Below are 14,516 nucleotides of genomic sequence, written 5' to 3'. Positions count from 1 at the left end.
CCTCCGGCCAGGCTGGGCGGAGCTTTCTGAGAACAAGGGGAGAGGATTTACACGCCTTGAACAGGTAATTGGTCCATCGGGGCTGGTATCCCACCTCTGGAAGTAGCCAATGACTGCAGCCTGAGAGGATGGGAAAAAAGACAACCCAGCCCATGTTGCACCAGGCTGTTGGGCACCAGTGTTCGAGGCGGAATTAATTCCTCCTGACCCCTGAGCACCTTAGACCCTGAAACATGAGAGTAGGTTATTCTTATATTAAGTTATTACAGAACTGCAAGAACTTTCTTATTGAAGCCTCTGACTTCTGGCGGCAGTGAAGTAACAGACAATTAAAATGCAACAGCCCAAGGGTGAAGCTTGTGAGTGCTTGAGGTTGGTGTTGTCACTAGCCAGCCTGTGCCTCTGCAGTGCAATCCTTCCAGAAATGTGCTTATGCAGGAACCTGGCTGTTTGTAGCAAGAGCTGCAAGACACCTGGCCTTGCTATTGGATTCACTGCCAGATAAAAAGCTGCAGGCATCAGGGTGTTGGGTTTCCCTTCATAAGATGACTAATGTCTTGGTGTATGCCGTGTAATGGTGCCCAGATACCATGGTGATTGGCGCCCTGTAAATCCTTGACAATGCGTCAGATTTAGTTGGGTGTGTTTGAAATTTGCAAGCCCTTCGTATCACAGAGTGGCCCCTTTGCTCTCAGGTGACAGGACAGGACAGAATGATGCACTTTGTGTAATGGCAAATATCTCAGTCGAGTCCCCTCTGACTCCTCCCTCCAAGGCCTAGGAATCCTGGCAACAGGGTCAGAAGTGTCCCTTAGCACTCGCCCTACGTGAGGGTGCGGACTCAGAAACCTTCTGTGTCATTGAGCCACGCCTACCCCCACCGGCCCAGCCTTTGGAGCCAACTGCGCCGGAGTAACCGGAGATGAGAGTGCAGATTGCAAACCGCATGTCATTAATATGGGATGCACCATGACGGTGCTTTTATCCCCTCTGACTCCTGCTGTTGAGAAGCTGCTGAGGCTGCACCAAGATGCAGTCTGGAGGGGACCTGACCAGACTCACCAGGAGCCAATCATAGCTTTCTTCTAGCACTAGGCTCTATTCGGGCCATCTTCTGTGTGCTGCCGGGAGCGAATGGAACCAAGCGGGCAAACCTGACATGCCATTTGCAGAAACCTTGGCAGCATTAATACAGCCAGGCCAACAGCACTAAGTGCTGTGTCACTTGAGCAAGTCAGGGCAGGATGCAGAGGTCATTGCTGTTGGTATTCTGAACCCAAAAGCTCTGAGCTCCAGGTGTCTCCCATCTGTCCTGCACTGGCATCAGATGGCAAAATTCCACGGCTCTGAGGGGTGGTATTAGCATCCTCCCCCACAACCAGGTTACAAGCTCAGCGTTTAAGATGAAGGAAATTCCTGAAGGGCAGAACAGGCCAGACTCCGATCACGCAGGCTGCAGTCCCTGCTGACTTCATCGTCTGCAGCAACTTCGCTGCACCCTCCCTGACAAGCTCACCCCGTCTCCGGACTAGCCAGACTCATCGGTTCTCCTTCAATTTCACCGCCTTGCCCCAGTCTCGGCCCCCAGCCCTGCTTTCATGTCCTCCCCTGTCCCCTTCCGAAGAGTCTCTCCTTAACTTAACCTGAGTCCACAATGAACTGAACAACTTCCGATTCCAGCTCTTTCCCTATTTGGGGGCACACCCTGGTCTCCTCTGCCAGGTGCCCTGCGCTTCCCAAACCTTTCCTGTGCCCTGTTCCCCTGTCTGCACAAGCCTTAAAGGTGCACTCCCTGCCTTGCAAAGAGAGCAGGGAGCGCTGCAGGGTTAAAGCACCTGTCCTAACAATGCCCGTAACACACCAAGGATGCTGCAGCACAAGCCGAGGCTGCCGTGCAAAAGGCCTGCCTCCCTAGCCGCATCCCAGCCTGGCAGTGAGAGAGGAACAGGAGATGCTGAGAAGCTCCTACCTCACTTGCTGCTCCTGAGACGGCGGCACCGTTCTGGATTGGTCTGTCGCAGGCAAGTAACTAATGCTGGCAGGGCTCTGCTAGAGCATAGAGCAGGCAGAATGGGTTCCCCTCTTAAAGGGACAGTGCATCATTGGCTGCAATCCAGGATGCGCTCGTGTATTGGCTCGCGTGATATTGCTGATCTGGCTGGAGAGTTACCTGGGGGGGGGTGTATGAGTCTGGGACTCCTGATTTCTAATTCAGGCTCTGTGTGAGCTTGGGCAAGTCACTTGCTCCTCTCTGCCTCCTGACCAGTCAAAGTGGGGGGGGGGGGCGGGGTGTTGACACTTACCTCCCAGGGTGTTGGGAGGATGAATGTGCCCTTTGCCACCCTGAATTCCCCCGGCATTAGGAACTTTTGCCTGTTTCATGCAAGATCCCAGGGCAAGGGGAGACCAAACTGCACGTTAAAGTGAGGGACCGAATAGGGCCTGCTGTGCTGTATCCCGTCTCTATCCCTGACGCTCTGCTCTCCACCTCCGGATGGCGCTGCAGCACTGGCTGAGGGGCACCCAGTGGCTGTGAGATGCAGGTTCTCATGTATCACACTGGTGAGGGTGATAAACAGCTAGCTAGATCGAAGGATCCCGGAGGGGCTGGCTCCCCAGGGGCAAAGAGAAATCCCAGCTGGGGTGTAGGCTGATGCCACCTTCCATACCCAGCTACTAGGGAATGGGAGAGGCTAAGACCCGACAGCTCATCCTCCCAAACTATAATGTTTTGTGTTAACAATGAACTGCATGAGTAAATTCAATCTCTAAGTGCAATTGACATTCCCTTCTCGAGTCTGCCTCCTGCCTTACTGTCATCTTCTACCTCAGTTCTGGGGCTCTCCTCATCCCCTTGGGAGAGCTGCATAACCATGACTCTACTCCTGTTCCTCCTCCTCCCACTGTCTCATGCCCATCTCTCCTCCCCAGCTGCAGGCAGGCAGTTGCATTTTCAAAAGCGGCCTCTAACTTGTGGGCACCTCCACTTTTTGGATGCCCAACTTGAGACACCTTGGGCCCGATTTTCAGAAAGGTCACGTGCCTGCAACCCTCGTGAGCAGCTCTACTGCAGGAGACTTACTCGTGTGCACAGAATTACTAGTGTGCGTAAGAGCTTGCAGGAGCCGAGCCTGAACTAGTTTTGTGGTCCAAGTACAGTGAAATGCCAAAAGGGAACAGGCCACATAATTATTGTAGTTCTGTATGCAGGGCTCGGGAATGTGCTAGGTGCTTTGCAGAGTAAAGCCAGCGACAAGGGACAAGAACAGGAGCACTTGTGGCACCTTAGAGACTAACAAATTTATTTGAGCATAAGCTTTTGTGGGCTACAGCCCACTTCATCGGATGCACAGAATGGAACATATAGTAAGGAGATATATATATACACATACAGAGAACATGAAAAGGTGGGAGTTGTCCTACCAACTCTAAGAGGCTAATTAAGAGAAAAAACTTTAATTATCCACAGGGACACAGGAAGGACAAAGTTTACAGTAAGTGCATCATGTGGCTATTCAGTTTTGTTAGGAGCTGTAAAGATTTGCTCTTATGTACTTAGCATTTTGACTGGTTTTGGTATTGGTATCGATGGTGAAAAGTAAACTAGGTTTGTAAAATGATTTCACTCCTAATCATCCAAGTGCGATTAGCAACTGGAGAGAGAGGTGTTTGTTTATAACGTGATTATTATTTTTTTGTCCTAGACATCCCCTTATCCTTATTTCTCTAAATCACGTTTCTCGTTATTTAGTTGTATGAATGCCCACTCTCTGCTAGGTGCTTTCCAAACACTTCTGCTCCAAGGAGCTCTCAGTCCATGACAGAGGGTTGGGCAAGAACAATAATTACTTGCGTGCATAATTCACAAAAATGGTTCCCTCTTTCTGAAGGGTTTTTTTTTCTTTTTTTAACAATGAAACTTTTTCCTTTTCCTCAAATTGGTTTATTCTTCTGCCTCTTGTAACTTTAATTCCTCCCTGTTTAAGTACATTTTCCCTTAAGATGAAGCAGATTCCTATAACAGAATAGTCAGATACAAGCGATAACAGAAGCTGCTGGTAACATGAAGGGTGCACCCCCTGGCTGTCCACCCAGCTCGGGCCACGTCTACACTAGGAGTGATTTGCACCATGGTACAGTGATACTGGCAAAGCACTTGTAGTGCGGCTACAGCTTATACCTGCAACGCTCCACTTCTGTCTGCACAGCCGCCTCCGGTCACCTCCCACCGCTCTTCCACTGTCCTGCAGGCACCCTAACCTGTACCAGCAAAAGTTAGTCAGTATACCTGGATCTACACTAGAGGCTTTTAATGGCAGACAGGCCTGATGCTGGTCACACCTCATGGCATCCCTGTCCGACCTAGCCAGGCTGCCAGGAGTTCCTAGCGTAGCTGTGGCCTGGGTGCTCCTATCCTGTGCTTGTCCCTGTCGTACCCAGCACCTGTCTCCTTTTCTCGCTCTTCAGCTTTATTATTTACTGAGGCTGTGGTAGCGCCCAGGAACCCCAGGCGTGGCCCTCGACCCCCGGGGTGCTAGGCGCTGTACAAAGACCAGCCCCTGCCCATGAGAGGTAACTGGGAGTACAAACGAGAGACCGGCGGTGGCTGCAGACTTGACAGCCAGGGGGAGCTCCGGGCTTGGCACAGCAGCAGTTTTACTTTCCTTTTCTTTCTCTACGGCCGCCCTCGGCAGCTGTCCCCGGCTCCAGGCCGCCGGGCTCCGGAGTGCGGTGAGCTGGCGGGGGCAGGAGGAAAGCGGGGCTCCGGGCTGGGGAACGAGGCGACCGGGGTGTCTCGGGGGGGGCGGTGAGTGTGGTCTGGGCCCCGGGGAGGGAGGGGTCGGGTCGCACTTCCTGCCCCTGCCCTGGGGAAGGAGACGCAGGCGGCGGCGGGCCGAGCTGGTAGCCCGGGCTCGGCGGCCTGGATCTCGGCTGCAAGCGGCCGGGGCAGCCTCCCCGCGCCGGGGGCCAGGCCGGGCGGAGGCCGGGTTCCTCCGCCTGGCAGCTGGGCAGGAGCCGGGGGCCCCGCTGCGGCCCGTGTATGGGGCTGCGGGCCGGGATCCCTTGTGGGGCTGAGTCGGGCTCCTGGGGCGGGGCGGGGGCTTTGCATGGCAGAAGGGGGCCCATTGGGGTTGGCACTTCTCGGGTACATCCGGGGTGCAGCTGGCAGCGTCTGCTGGGCCCCCTGACACATTTCCCAGGACCGCCCTGGGAAAACCTTTGGCCAGGTGGCAACTAGTGTTAGCAGCTTGGAAATGCAAAAAAAACCACACCCCAAACAAAACAGATCTCCCCCCTCTCCACCCCTCCCCAAGGCAAGCCTGCCACAGCCCCAACCACAAGGCAACTTCGCACCCCAACCCTTGAACAGCTCCCTATAGTATCTGGAGAGAGATCCCATATAGATAACATTGCATGGCTCCGTATGACTCAAACCCGCTTGCGTGTTGGTGGGCAGACAGCTGCTGTCTTTTCAGTTGTTATCACTTACTGCAGCGGTCGCACTCCTGCGGGCTATCTTCAGTTGGACGCAGAAACTTTTAACGTTGGCTGTCTCAGTGTGTTGTGAGAATAATGCAAATCTTTAGCCCCACATAAAAAAAAACACAATGGCAGATTAAATTATTTTTCTGGCAACTGGCAAGTCCATTAAAAAAAAAATGGCCAGGCTGGTCAAATACCCACTAGGTGGTAACCTCAGTGGCAATCGTAGGGCCCATGCATGTGATGGGGTGCAGGATCTCCTATCTGGGCTGGGAAGATAAGCAGGATTTGTGGCATGGGAAAGTGAATCTGTTTGACTGGAGGACGTGGGTGACTAGCATTGCATATTGACTGACGCCTACACATGGGTGGGACTAGCATGCCCCATGCGTAGGCAGAGGCAGCCCAGCTCAGGACCCATTTGCACAAGGTTTCTCCTACACAGCTGCAAATCCCACCAGGGAGATGCCTAGCCATGCGTCTTGGGATCAGCTGGGCCCTGTCAATCTGCAGTTGGCCAGCGCAAATTGGAAACGTGTTTGAATGGAGTTTAGCTTTCGCTTTAGCTAGGGTGACTAGATGTCCTGATTGTATAGGGACTGTCCCAATATTTGGGGCTTTGTCTTACATAGGCGCCTTTTACCCCCCACCCCCGTCCCGATTTTTCACACTTGCTGTCTGGTCACCCTAGCTTTAGCACATGGTTCAAAGTCCTGTGTAGAGGGAGCCTAAGGGCCAGATTTTCAGAAATATGTAGGAGCCTAAAGACGTAGATAGATGCCATGGGGGATTTTCAGAATCGCCTACGCAGGTTAGGTGCTTGACTCCCATAGAGACTCATGCATCCAACTAAGCCCCATTTGCATTTGATACACCTAAACATCTGGCCTTAAGAGCTTTGCATAAATGGGACCACAACTCACCCTTGGTGAGAGACATTGGTGGCTGTCGGGTCCCATTTTTGCCAGTGTAGCCACAGCCTCAGTGCAGCACTCTGGGATGTCTGCCTAGCGCAGTGCTTTATAAATCTGACTTCCAGGTCCTAACTCCCTTTCCTTCTCCTTCCATTCCCTCCCCTCCCACCATGATTCAATGGGAGACCTGCTCTGCTTGTTGTGTTCCCACCCTTTCTGGGCAGAACGTGCCTGGTGACTCTCTCCCCGGCCTGCATTACAGGCTGCTGGAGCCCTGGGCCCACAGAAAGATGGCGAACATCGGTGACCTGCCCGAAGATGTCCTGGTGGAACTCTTTTCCCTGGTCCCCGCCCGGGAGCTGATCTGTAACTGCCGGCTTGTCTGTGTCCTGTGGCGGGATGTGGTCAACTTAGCCACGGTGTGGAAACGCAAGTGCCAGCGGGAGGGCTTTTATCATGAGAAGTGGGACAAGACTATCAAGGACTGGAAGATTTTCTATTTCCTCTGCAGCCTGAAGAAAAACTTACTCAAAAATCCTTGTGCTGAAGGTTTGTTCCTTTTTATCGGAAAGTGGCGGTGGGCGGGGAATTCCCCAGCAGCTAGGAGGATGGTCAGTTCATAGCCTTGCCCAAGGTCTAATCTTTTGGGCCTCGCCTACGCTGTGGATTTGCCCTGGCTACAGCCATCTGTGTTTGGCTTCTGATTTAGCTGTGCTGGTGCAACCATTAGCATAGGCTGGTAAAGCTGCACCTGTGGAGCCTGAAGGGTAGCACTGGTGCAGCTACACCTATGGGTGTAACCAGAACAAATCTCCAGCATAGGCAGGGCTTTGGCAGCATGAAAGTGTGTAGCCAGTTTAAATGACATGGTGATAAAATCACCGGCTGCTGCAGCCTGCTGCACGCTTGGCCCCTCCACTTCCCGCCCCCCAGCCTGCGGTGGCCCCAGTGCAGCTGAGCAGTGGGGAATTGTTACCTAGGTCGCTCTAGGGTAGGCGAGGGGGTTTGGGCCGGCTCGCGGCCTCCTGTGGAAGTGTGCAGCGGGAGCCTTTCGTACAAGGCTGATGTAAAGTGGCGGCAGCACATCAGTTTGCTGGGGTGCCTGGTCTTTGCTGAATGCTGCTGTTACGGATAGTGCTGGCTGACCGCCAGGCTCACCTAGGGAAGAAATGGGTAGCGTAGATTAGGCCTGAGGAGACTCTGCAATAGGGAAACTAGATACACCTTGAAATCACTGGGAATGGATTCCCCACCCCGCGACTCGCTTTTTAAAGTGAAAACTAGAATCTTGCGGAAAATTGAGGGGAGGGCTGAAAACTTCAGGTTCTCAGATCCTTCTGCTCTCCCTTTTGGGGATTAACCCTCCGTCTGCTGGTTGGGTGGCCTCACTGTCCCCTTTGTGATCCCTCCCTAGAGAGCTTTCAGTCCTGGAATCTGAATCCGAACGAGGGAAATGAATGGAAAGTCGAGGACCTGCCTGGGCCACACGGGAGAGACTTTCCCAGCCCACATGTGCGCAAATACTTTGTCACCTCTTATGAGTAAGAATCAGATCTCGTGCTCTGAAGCTGGGCCTGGAGGGAAGAGGGCCCCCTGGCAGTTTGAGAACACACCGAACTCCATGCAGGAGGGTGGAGCTGGGTCCAGGAATAGAAAGAGGAAGCAGTAACTAGTAACCTTGTGGAGATACAGAGGGCGCGTCCTCTCTGCCCTCTTATGAGGCATACTGCCACCCAGGCAACGTCTCAAGGGCACCCAATGATACAAAACCAGTAGAGCTTTTTAGCGGAGACGGGAAGCTCCTCACAGCTCGGATTTTTGTTTCTCTTCTAATATAAGCATTGGCCAAACAGCTTGTCTAAAGGTTTGGTAAATGGAGTATAACCTAGACAGCAGCTTTCTTCGCAGTCCTTTGCCAGTAAAACTGAACGGAGTTTGTTCCAAACCCGTGGGATAATCGGATTCAGGCTCTGAGTGTGTGTCTGATTCCAGCGACCCACGATGAAAGCAGTTGAGTAGGGGTCAAAGGTGAGGATTAGCTGCTGTTGAGTGGGCAGGATGTCTGCTGCTGCATCCTTGACACCATGTGCTCTCTGGGCTAGCAGCATGTACCGCAAAGTACCGGGGTGTTACTAATCTGGGGTGAGCCCTGGGCTTTAACTAAAGGGAACCACTAAACTCCAGTGGAGAGACGAGGAAATAGGCACATACAAGTTGCATGTGATGCTAAAAACTTACATGATCTGTTCCCAGGCAGTGTCTAAAGTCTCAGCTCATTGACCTAAAGAAAGAGGGTTACTGGGACCAGCTGATGGATGAAATACGGCCTGATATTATAGTCAAGGACTGGTGAGTGTGCACATTAAAAACTAGACTCTCTGCATATGCTAGGACAACTCTGGATTTCAGCTGGGACTACATCAGTAGAGTTCTTTGACTCTACCTCCGGGGACTGTAATGATTTAATAAAGAACAAGTCAGACTTGGGTTCTGTTCCTGAGTCTGGAAGGGCTCATGATCTAGTGTTGAAAGTCATAGAGCCAGGACTCCAGAATTCTGTCACAGGCTCACATGACTCAGTTTCCCCGCCAGGGCATGATGATACTCCCCATCTGTACAGCTCTTTGAGGTACTCTGAAGAAGAATGCTAGGTAACAGTAATACCACCTTCGGGTTACTACAGAACTGGAGATGCCATTACAGATAAGGGGTGCAAACTGGCTTTCCCATCCCATGGGCAGGCTTCAGTTTAGCCCCAGTTTCATTTCCGAGCCCCTGTATAAAATGACTAACCCCTGCCAAGAGCAGGGATGGCTTGTCTCTGGCAACAGGCATCCCCAGAACGGTGACTGTCCCGGCAGGTGTGTGCATCTTCCCAGTGCCTGACCTCTCACTGTCTCTCCAGGTATGCTGCCAGGTTTGACTGTGGGTGCCGTTATGAACTCTGTGTGAAGCTGCTCTCTGCAGACTACATCGTCCTTAACGAGTTCTGTCCTGAACCAGTGGTCATAGAGCAATGGAGTGATGCAGAGTGGAGAGAGGTGAGGAATCCAGAGACTAGCTGTGTGGGCAGCAGCTTTAGATCAGTGCTGTGGTTTTAACACATGACTCTAATCTGAACAATGGCTGGATAACAATGGGGCCTCCTTCCCCAGCACATCTGCTCTCTCTGGGCCTCCAGCGCTAAAGTTATTCCTTAGTGGCTCTGCAGAAGCAACACAGCTGTGAGAGAGTGAACTGGGTTCAGTGGGGGTCGCAGATCCTCAGCACGTCCCACATCTGTTTCAACATGGAGGGTTGAAATAAATGCAAAGCGAATAGAGAACATGACCAGTCAGGTCCCTTGTGCTTTGTATGGACATTCTTTTGACTGAGACTGGAGCAAAGTTACTTTGGAAACCTGAACCAACTTTATCATGAGGTTTCAAGGGACTTGTCTAAACAAGAAAGTTGCACCAATATAATTTTGAATTGGCTCTTAAACCATTATAGTTAAACTGGTGCAAGACACTGTGTAGACACTATTTTGGTTTGGTTCAAACCTGTTCCTAATCTAATTAAACCAAACAGATAAGCCACTCTTAAACCAGAGGAAGAGCACACCACTGTAACCCAGCACCTCAAGTTATACTGGAACGATTGGCTTGGGTAGATAAACCCCAAATTTAAGGGACACTGGCCTTGTCTATTCTGTGTATTAGCCCTGACTTTGCAGCTTTCCTTGTGTATAGGAGGGTTTGCTCTTGAGCATGTGGGCTGGCTGCTGGCCACAACTGATTGAAATCAGGGTAATTCCCAGTGTAGACAATGCCATTGTCAGAGGAATCATTTTTATTTTATGTTTTAAACAAATGTCCTGCCTGTTGCTAACCCCAGTATTAAAACCTGAGCACTTTAAAAATGGAATGTGCCTGTTCCTGTTCTAGTTTGTTTATTTTTCAGCATGGCGGATGTGAAGCTAGACCGGCGTAGTTTCACTTCAGTCTCCTGCTTTAGCAAAACTTTTTGTTTGGTTGGTTTGCAAGGCTTAAAGGAGAAAATTTAAAATCCAAATATTTTCAAATAAACCTGCCACTACAGGAATTTAGCTTAACAATAATCACACTGTAAACGTATTTCTATGTCTGGCCCAAATCACCCATCAAATATGAACTGAAAAGCTTTGAAAATTGATCTGTATTCCCCTCTCTGTAACATCATTGGTTTTCTACACTGTGCAAGCTGAGAATCAAGTTGAGTTTCACTTTCAGGCTTAGTTCTTCCTGTTTGGGTTGCTCATGCTGCTGGGAACTGTTGGCTAACAACTAGATATTGCACTGGCATTTCCAAATCCCCCCTGGCCGTATTGCTATCAGTTTTTTGTCAAAGCAATTTGTTATTTGTATAGAAAAGCCAAGCTGAGTCAAATGCCAGTAGTTCCTCTTTAGTGTGCCTTTAATTTTGCATCTGAGTTCCCTGCACCCTTTGTTTTAAGGCCTGTGATGTTCCTCTTTCCTGAAAGTATTTTCAAGTGCCTGCTGTGGGCCTCAACGTTATTTAATATGGGAGAGGTGGCAGCCAGAGGTGTCATTGCTAAGCAGCAGCTGGCCCTGAGTGAGAGGGGAAGCTGATCTGTCAGAAAAAGAAGGGAAGTTTGATTGGTGACTGATAAAGGTGACCGGAAAAGGATTAAGAAATTGGGTGTGTGCTTTGTATGACTTAGCTAAAGTGCGGAAGGGGGTTGAAGGGATGTTTCTCTGCTTGCTTTTTTTAACTTCAGACATAGCAGGAAGATTGATTTCCCTGGCAGAATAGAGGGTAGCTCTTAGAGGCGGCATTTTGTGGGTGCTCACTTTATTTCAATGTTTTCTCAACGCGGTGGGGGGAGGGAGGATAAACCTTCTAAACGTGAAGCCAGTGTAACTGGTGCAGTGATGTTCGCCTCAGGCCTTGTCTACCCTAGAGTGGTTTATCAGTAAAGGTGGCTTAAAGGGGGGCAGGCTTCCAGTCACCGCAGCGTTCAACACGTGGAGCAGAGCGGTCGCTGCCGCAGAGACCGTGGCATCATGGGCCTGTTGCTGGAGGACTCTTGGTACCAGTGTAGCTAATACAGCATCCACACAGTCCAGGTGGAGGGGCTCATGTCACTCAAACTGGTGTAACTTCACTGGCAGGAGTGCAAGTTTGTGCGGCAGGACTTAAATTTGAGTGTGGACGTGTGCACGGCTGTGCCGACAGAAGCCGAGTTTTGCTAGTAAATCATTATCATTAGTTGTTGCAACAGTGCCTCAGAGCCTGAGTCAAAGACCAGGACCTTTGCATTAGGTGTGATGCAAACTCAGAACAAGAGGACAGGCCTTGTCCCACAGAGCAGCCAATCTAATATAAGACAGACAACAGAGGGATACAGAGGGGCAGCACAGGGAAACAATGAGACTGTATTGGCCAGCATGATAGGCAGTGGTTTGTGCACACCATAAGCCTAAACCTAGTAGCATAGACCAGGCCTCGGTGATTTAATGGAAGATGCGTCAAAATCCCTGCAACTGGTTTGAAAACATCAAGTGATGATTCTTCCCCTGCAGTAGCATGAGTGGATGCTCACGGTCCTGATTTAGCAAGGTGCTTACATCCTTTCCAGTGCAGTGGTTAAACACCCCAGGCCCGTCTGCACCACGTAGCCACTGCCACGGTGAACTGAATGTGGGAGGACTTGGGGTCTCTAGTATCCGACTATAGATATCAAGGAGGCTTCCAGGCTAGACGGGGCCTGGATTTTTAATGTGGAACTTTAATTTAACCTTTTCTGGCCTTCCGTATAGAGCAACGCAAGACTTTATCTCTTCCCCTCTTCCAGCTCATAGAGGATGTCCATGAGCTAACTTCTTCACAAGGCCAGAGCTCTTACTTTACCATAGGGGATGCCTACACTGTTTAAAACACAAACAAAACACCACCCTATAGCAGCACCTCTCAAAGCCTGCGTCAACTGACCCAGGCTCGTGCTACAGGGCTAAAAATAGCCCGTTTGGGCTGGAGCCCAGGCTCTGAGACCCACCCTCTTGCCGAGCCGGGCTGACCTGCCTCTGAGACTGGCTGCCTCGGCTTAGTGTTGAGATTTTTGCAGTACAGACATGCTCACAGTCACAGGACTGGGGCTGAGTTCATCAGGCAAAATGAAAGATTTTTTTCTCCCTTTCTTACCTCTCAGATCTCTTACACCTTCCGCAACTACAAGGCTGGAGTTCGTCACATCTTGTTCAAACACGGAGGACAGGACACGCAGTACTGGGCAGGATGGTATGGGTGCAGAGTGACAAACAGCAGCATCACCATTGAGCCAGGGAGGTCACCGTAGAGAGGCCACGAGGCAGACTCCGGCTCGGGGCCCTGGAATCAAAAGGCCGCTCGTAGCACTTGAGGTGATCTGCGTGAGCTCTGCCAGGTCAGACGTGGGCTGGTGTCAGCTTTTGGTTTTGCTGTCCCCAGCCTCTCCGTGACTGTATTTTCATATCCTGGCTGGAGTCTGAAGAGCAAGTGCTCCTGGGTAACACCAAGCCTCCTACAAGCTCTGCTCTCTGAAATGACTTGTCTTCCCTGGGACTCCATATTAACCTCATGCATCTCACACCAGGGACATTAGCCAGGCCAAGCAGCTGAGTGTCTTTCTCACAGCAGGGAGTGTGCTCCGGGGCTACTGCCAACTAAGGAATCGGCCTCTTCTGAAAGGCATGGCTAACTCAGCGCCCTGTCCCTCATCTCCTCCCCTGTTCACCCTAATTGAGTTTGGATTGAAAAGCAGGCCCTTGGTAGAGGAGGCCAGTTAACTGAGTGGCGGGACAGCTGCAGGGCTTGGGTGGAAGTCTCCCCAGCAGCTACACCCCTAGAAGCAGACAGGAAGGAAGAGGGGGAGCCTGGAGGAAGGCAGAACTGGCTACTGCTACTACTGTACCCTGAGCCAGAAGCAAAGGGGGATGCTGCCGGCTCACTGTAAACATAAAATACAAAAAACCAGGGTGGCGATGAAGGAGACCCAGAGCGGTTATGGTCTGTGGTTAAGGCCTGAAGGGACCATGTGGGGACAGGGACCTTTGTTGTTTTCCCTACTTTAGTGTCAGGATTTTCAAGTCTTTTTATTGGAGCACTTTGCTTTGGAACATGAGCTCTCTTTCTCCCTTCTCACATAGGAGTTAGGGTTGTTTTGAATCTTTCAGGAGCTTTGCTTCCAACGGTTCATTGGGCACTGGAGTTAGAGATGTAAACCAGTTCTAAGTAGTCTGAATTACATTGCTTTCTTGGTATCTCTCATCAAACAGCTGGGTTCTCCAGGCAGCCACAGAAGCTTCCCTGGAAAATAAGGTGAGACTCCAACGTGTAGTGTGTAAAGCAACAACAACAAACTGCCAGGCCTCTTTTGTACGCTGAAAAGAGAAACAACCCACTGGACCTAAGCCATCTTTCCCCTGTATGTCACTTTGCCATGTTTCCTACAGCTTGGAAAGAAACTAGACGCTGATTTCAGCCTTGGGTGGTCCTCACAGCTGCAGATTGACTAAGTAAAGCGAAGCTGGGACCAGGTTCTAGCTCCAGAGAACTCTCTCCCTGTACGCTAGTCCTGGGCATTATTGCTTTCGTGTGTGGATAGAGGGAAGGTGCAGGGTGATCCTAGGACCAAGGAAAGGGAGTTGGGGTGGGGAAGACATAAACCGTCTGCCTTACCCCTGAAGTGCTTGTGCTACTGGCTGGCCAATAGGAATGAATAAAGTGATATGTATATTCCTAGTCAATTTCTTTACTCTCCTTTGTCTAATGGAGTTCTGCTCTCTGACACTGGGTGTAGGGCAGCGGGTGATTCCATGCTGGTCATCTCACTGATTCGTCATCAAGGGTGTTTCTATGCCAGCCTTGCCAACACCGTCTAGAAGCCAATAGTCAAACGGTGCTCTTCCCTTTTCTACCCTCACCAGTACTACGAGATTCTACTACTTTGAGGCCTTCTGCAACCCTGTTTTTTTCTAAAGGGTGTTGTATAGACTTCAGTGAAACCCCCCACCCCACTCTACCACTGCTCCCAGGAAAGTCAAGGGGAGTTTTGCCATAAATTTCAATGGTAACAGAGTGGAACAACTTCAAGTGCTT

The 14,516-nt window shown here is 50.8% G+C and overlaps 1 protein-coding gene across 2 annotated transcripts; it reads left to right on the top strand.

The window, feature by feature from the left end:
- Positions 1 to 4,695: 4,695 nt before the first annotated feature.
- On the top strand, positions 4,696 to 14,151 carry LOC135893416 (F-box only protein 6-like). Of its 2 annotated transcripts, XM_065421227.1 has the most exons (6): positions 4,696 to 4,731; positions 6,661 to 6,947; positions 7,813 to 7,939; positions 8,652 to 8,747; positions 9,304 to 9,439; positions 12,589 to 14,151. In XM_065421227.1, the coding sequence occupies exons 2-6, from the start codon at positions 6,689 to 6,691 to the stop codon at positions 12,733 to 12,735; spliced, it is 765 nt and encodes a 254-aa protein (XP_065277299.1). In that variant the 5' UTR covers positions 4,696 to 4,731; positions 6,661 to 6,688; the 3' UTR covers positions 12,736 to 14,151. The 2 variants fall into 2 exon arrangements, with proteins under 2 accessions (XP_065277299.1, XP_065277296.1); XM_065421224.1 differs by lacking the exon at positions 4,696 to 4,731 and having other exon boundaries at positions 6,569 to 6,947.
- The last annotated feature ends 365 nt before the right edge of the window (positions 14,152 to 14,516 follow it).

Source organism: Emys orbicularis, chromosome 22 (assembly GCF_028017835.1).
Source record: "Emys orbicularis isolate rEmyOrb1 chromosome 22, rEmyOrb1.hap1, whole genome shotgun sequence".
NCBI lineage: Eukaryota > Metazoa > Chordata > Testudines > Emydidae > Emys > Emys orbicularis.
The sequence above is the reverse complement of the archived record's forward strand: the minus strand, read 5'-3'. Positions and strand labels throughout refer to the sequence as shown.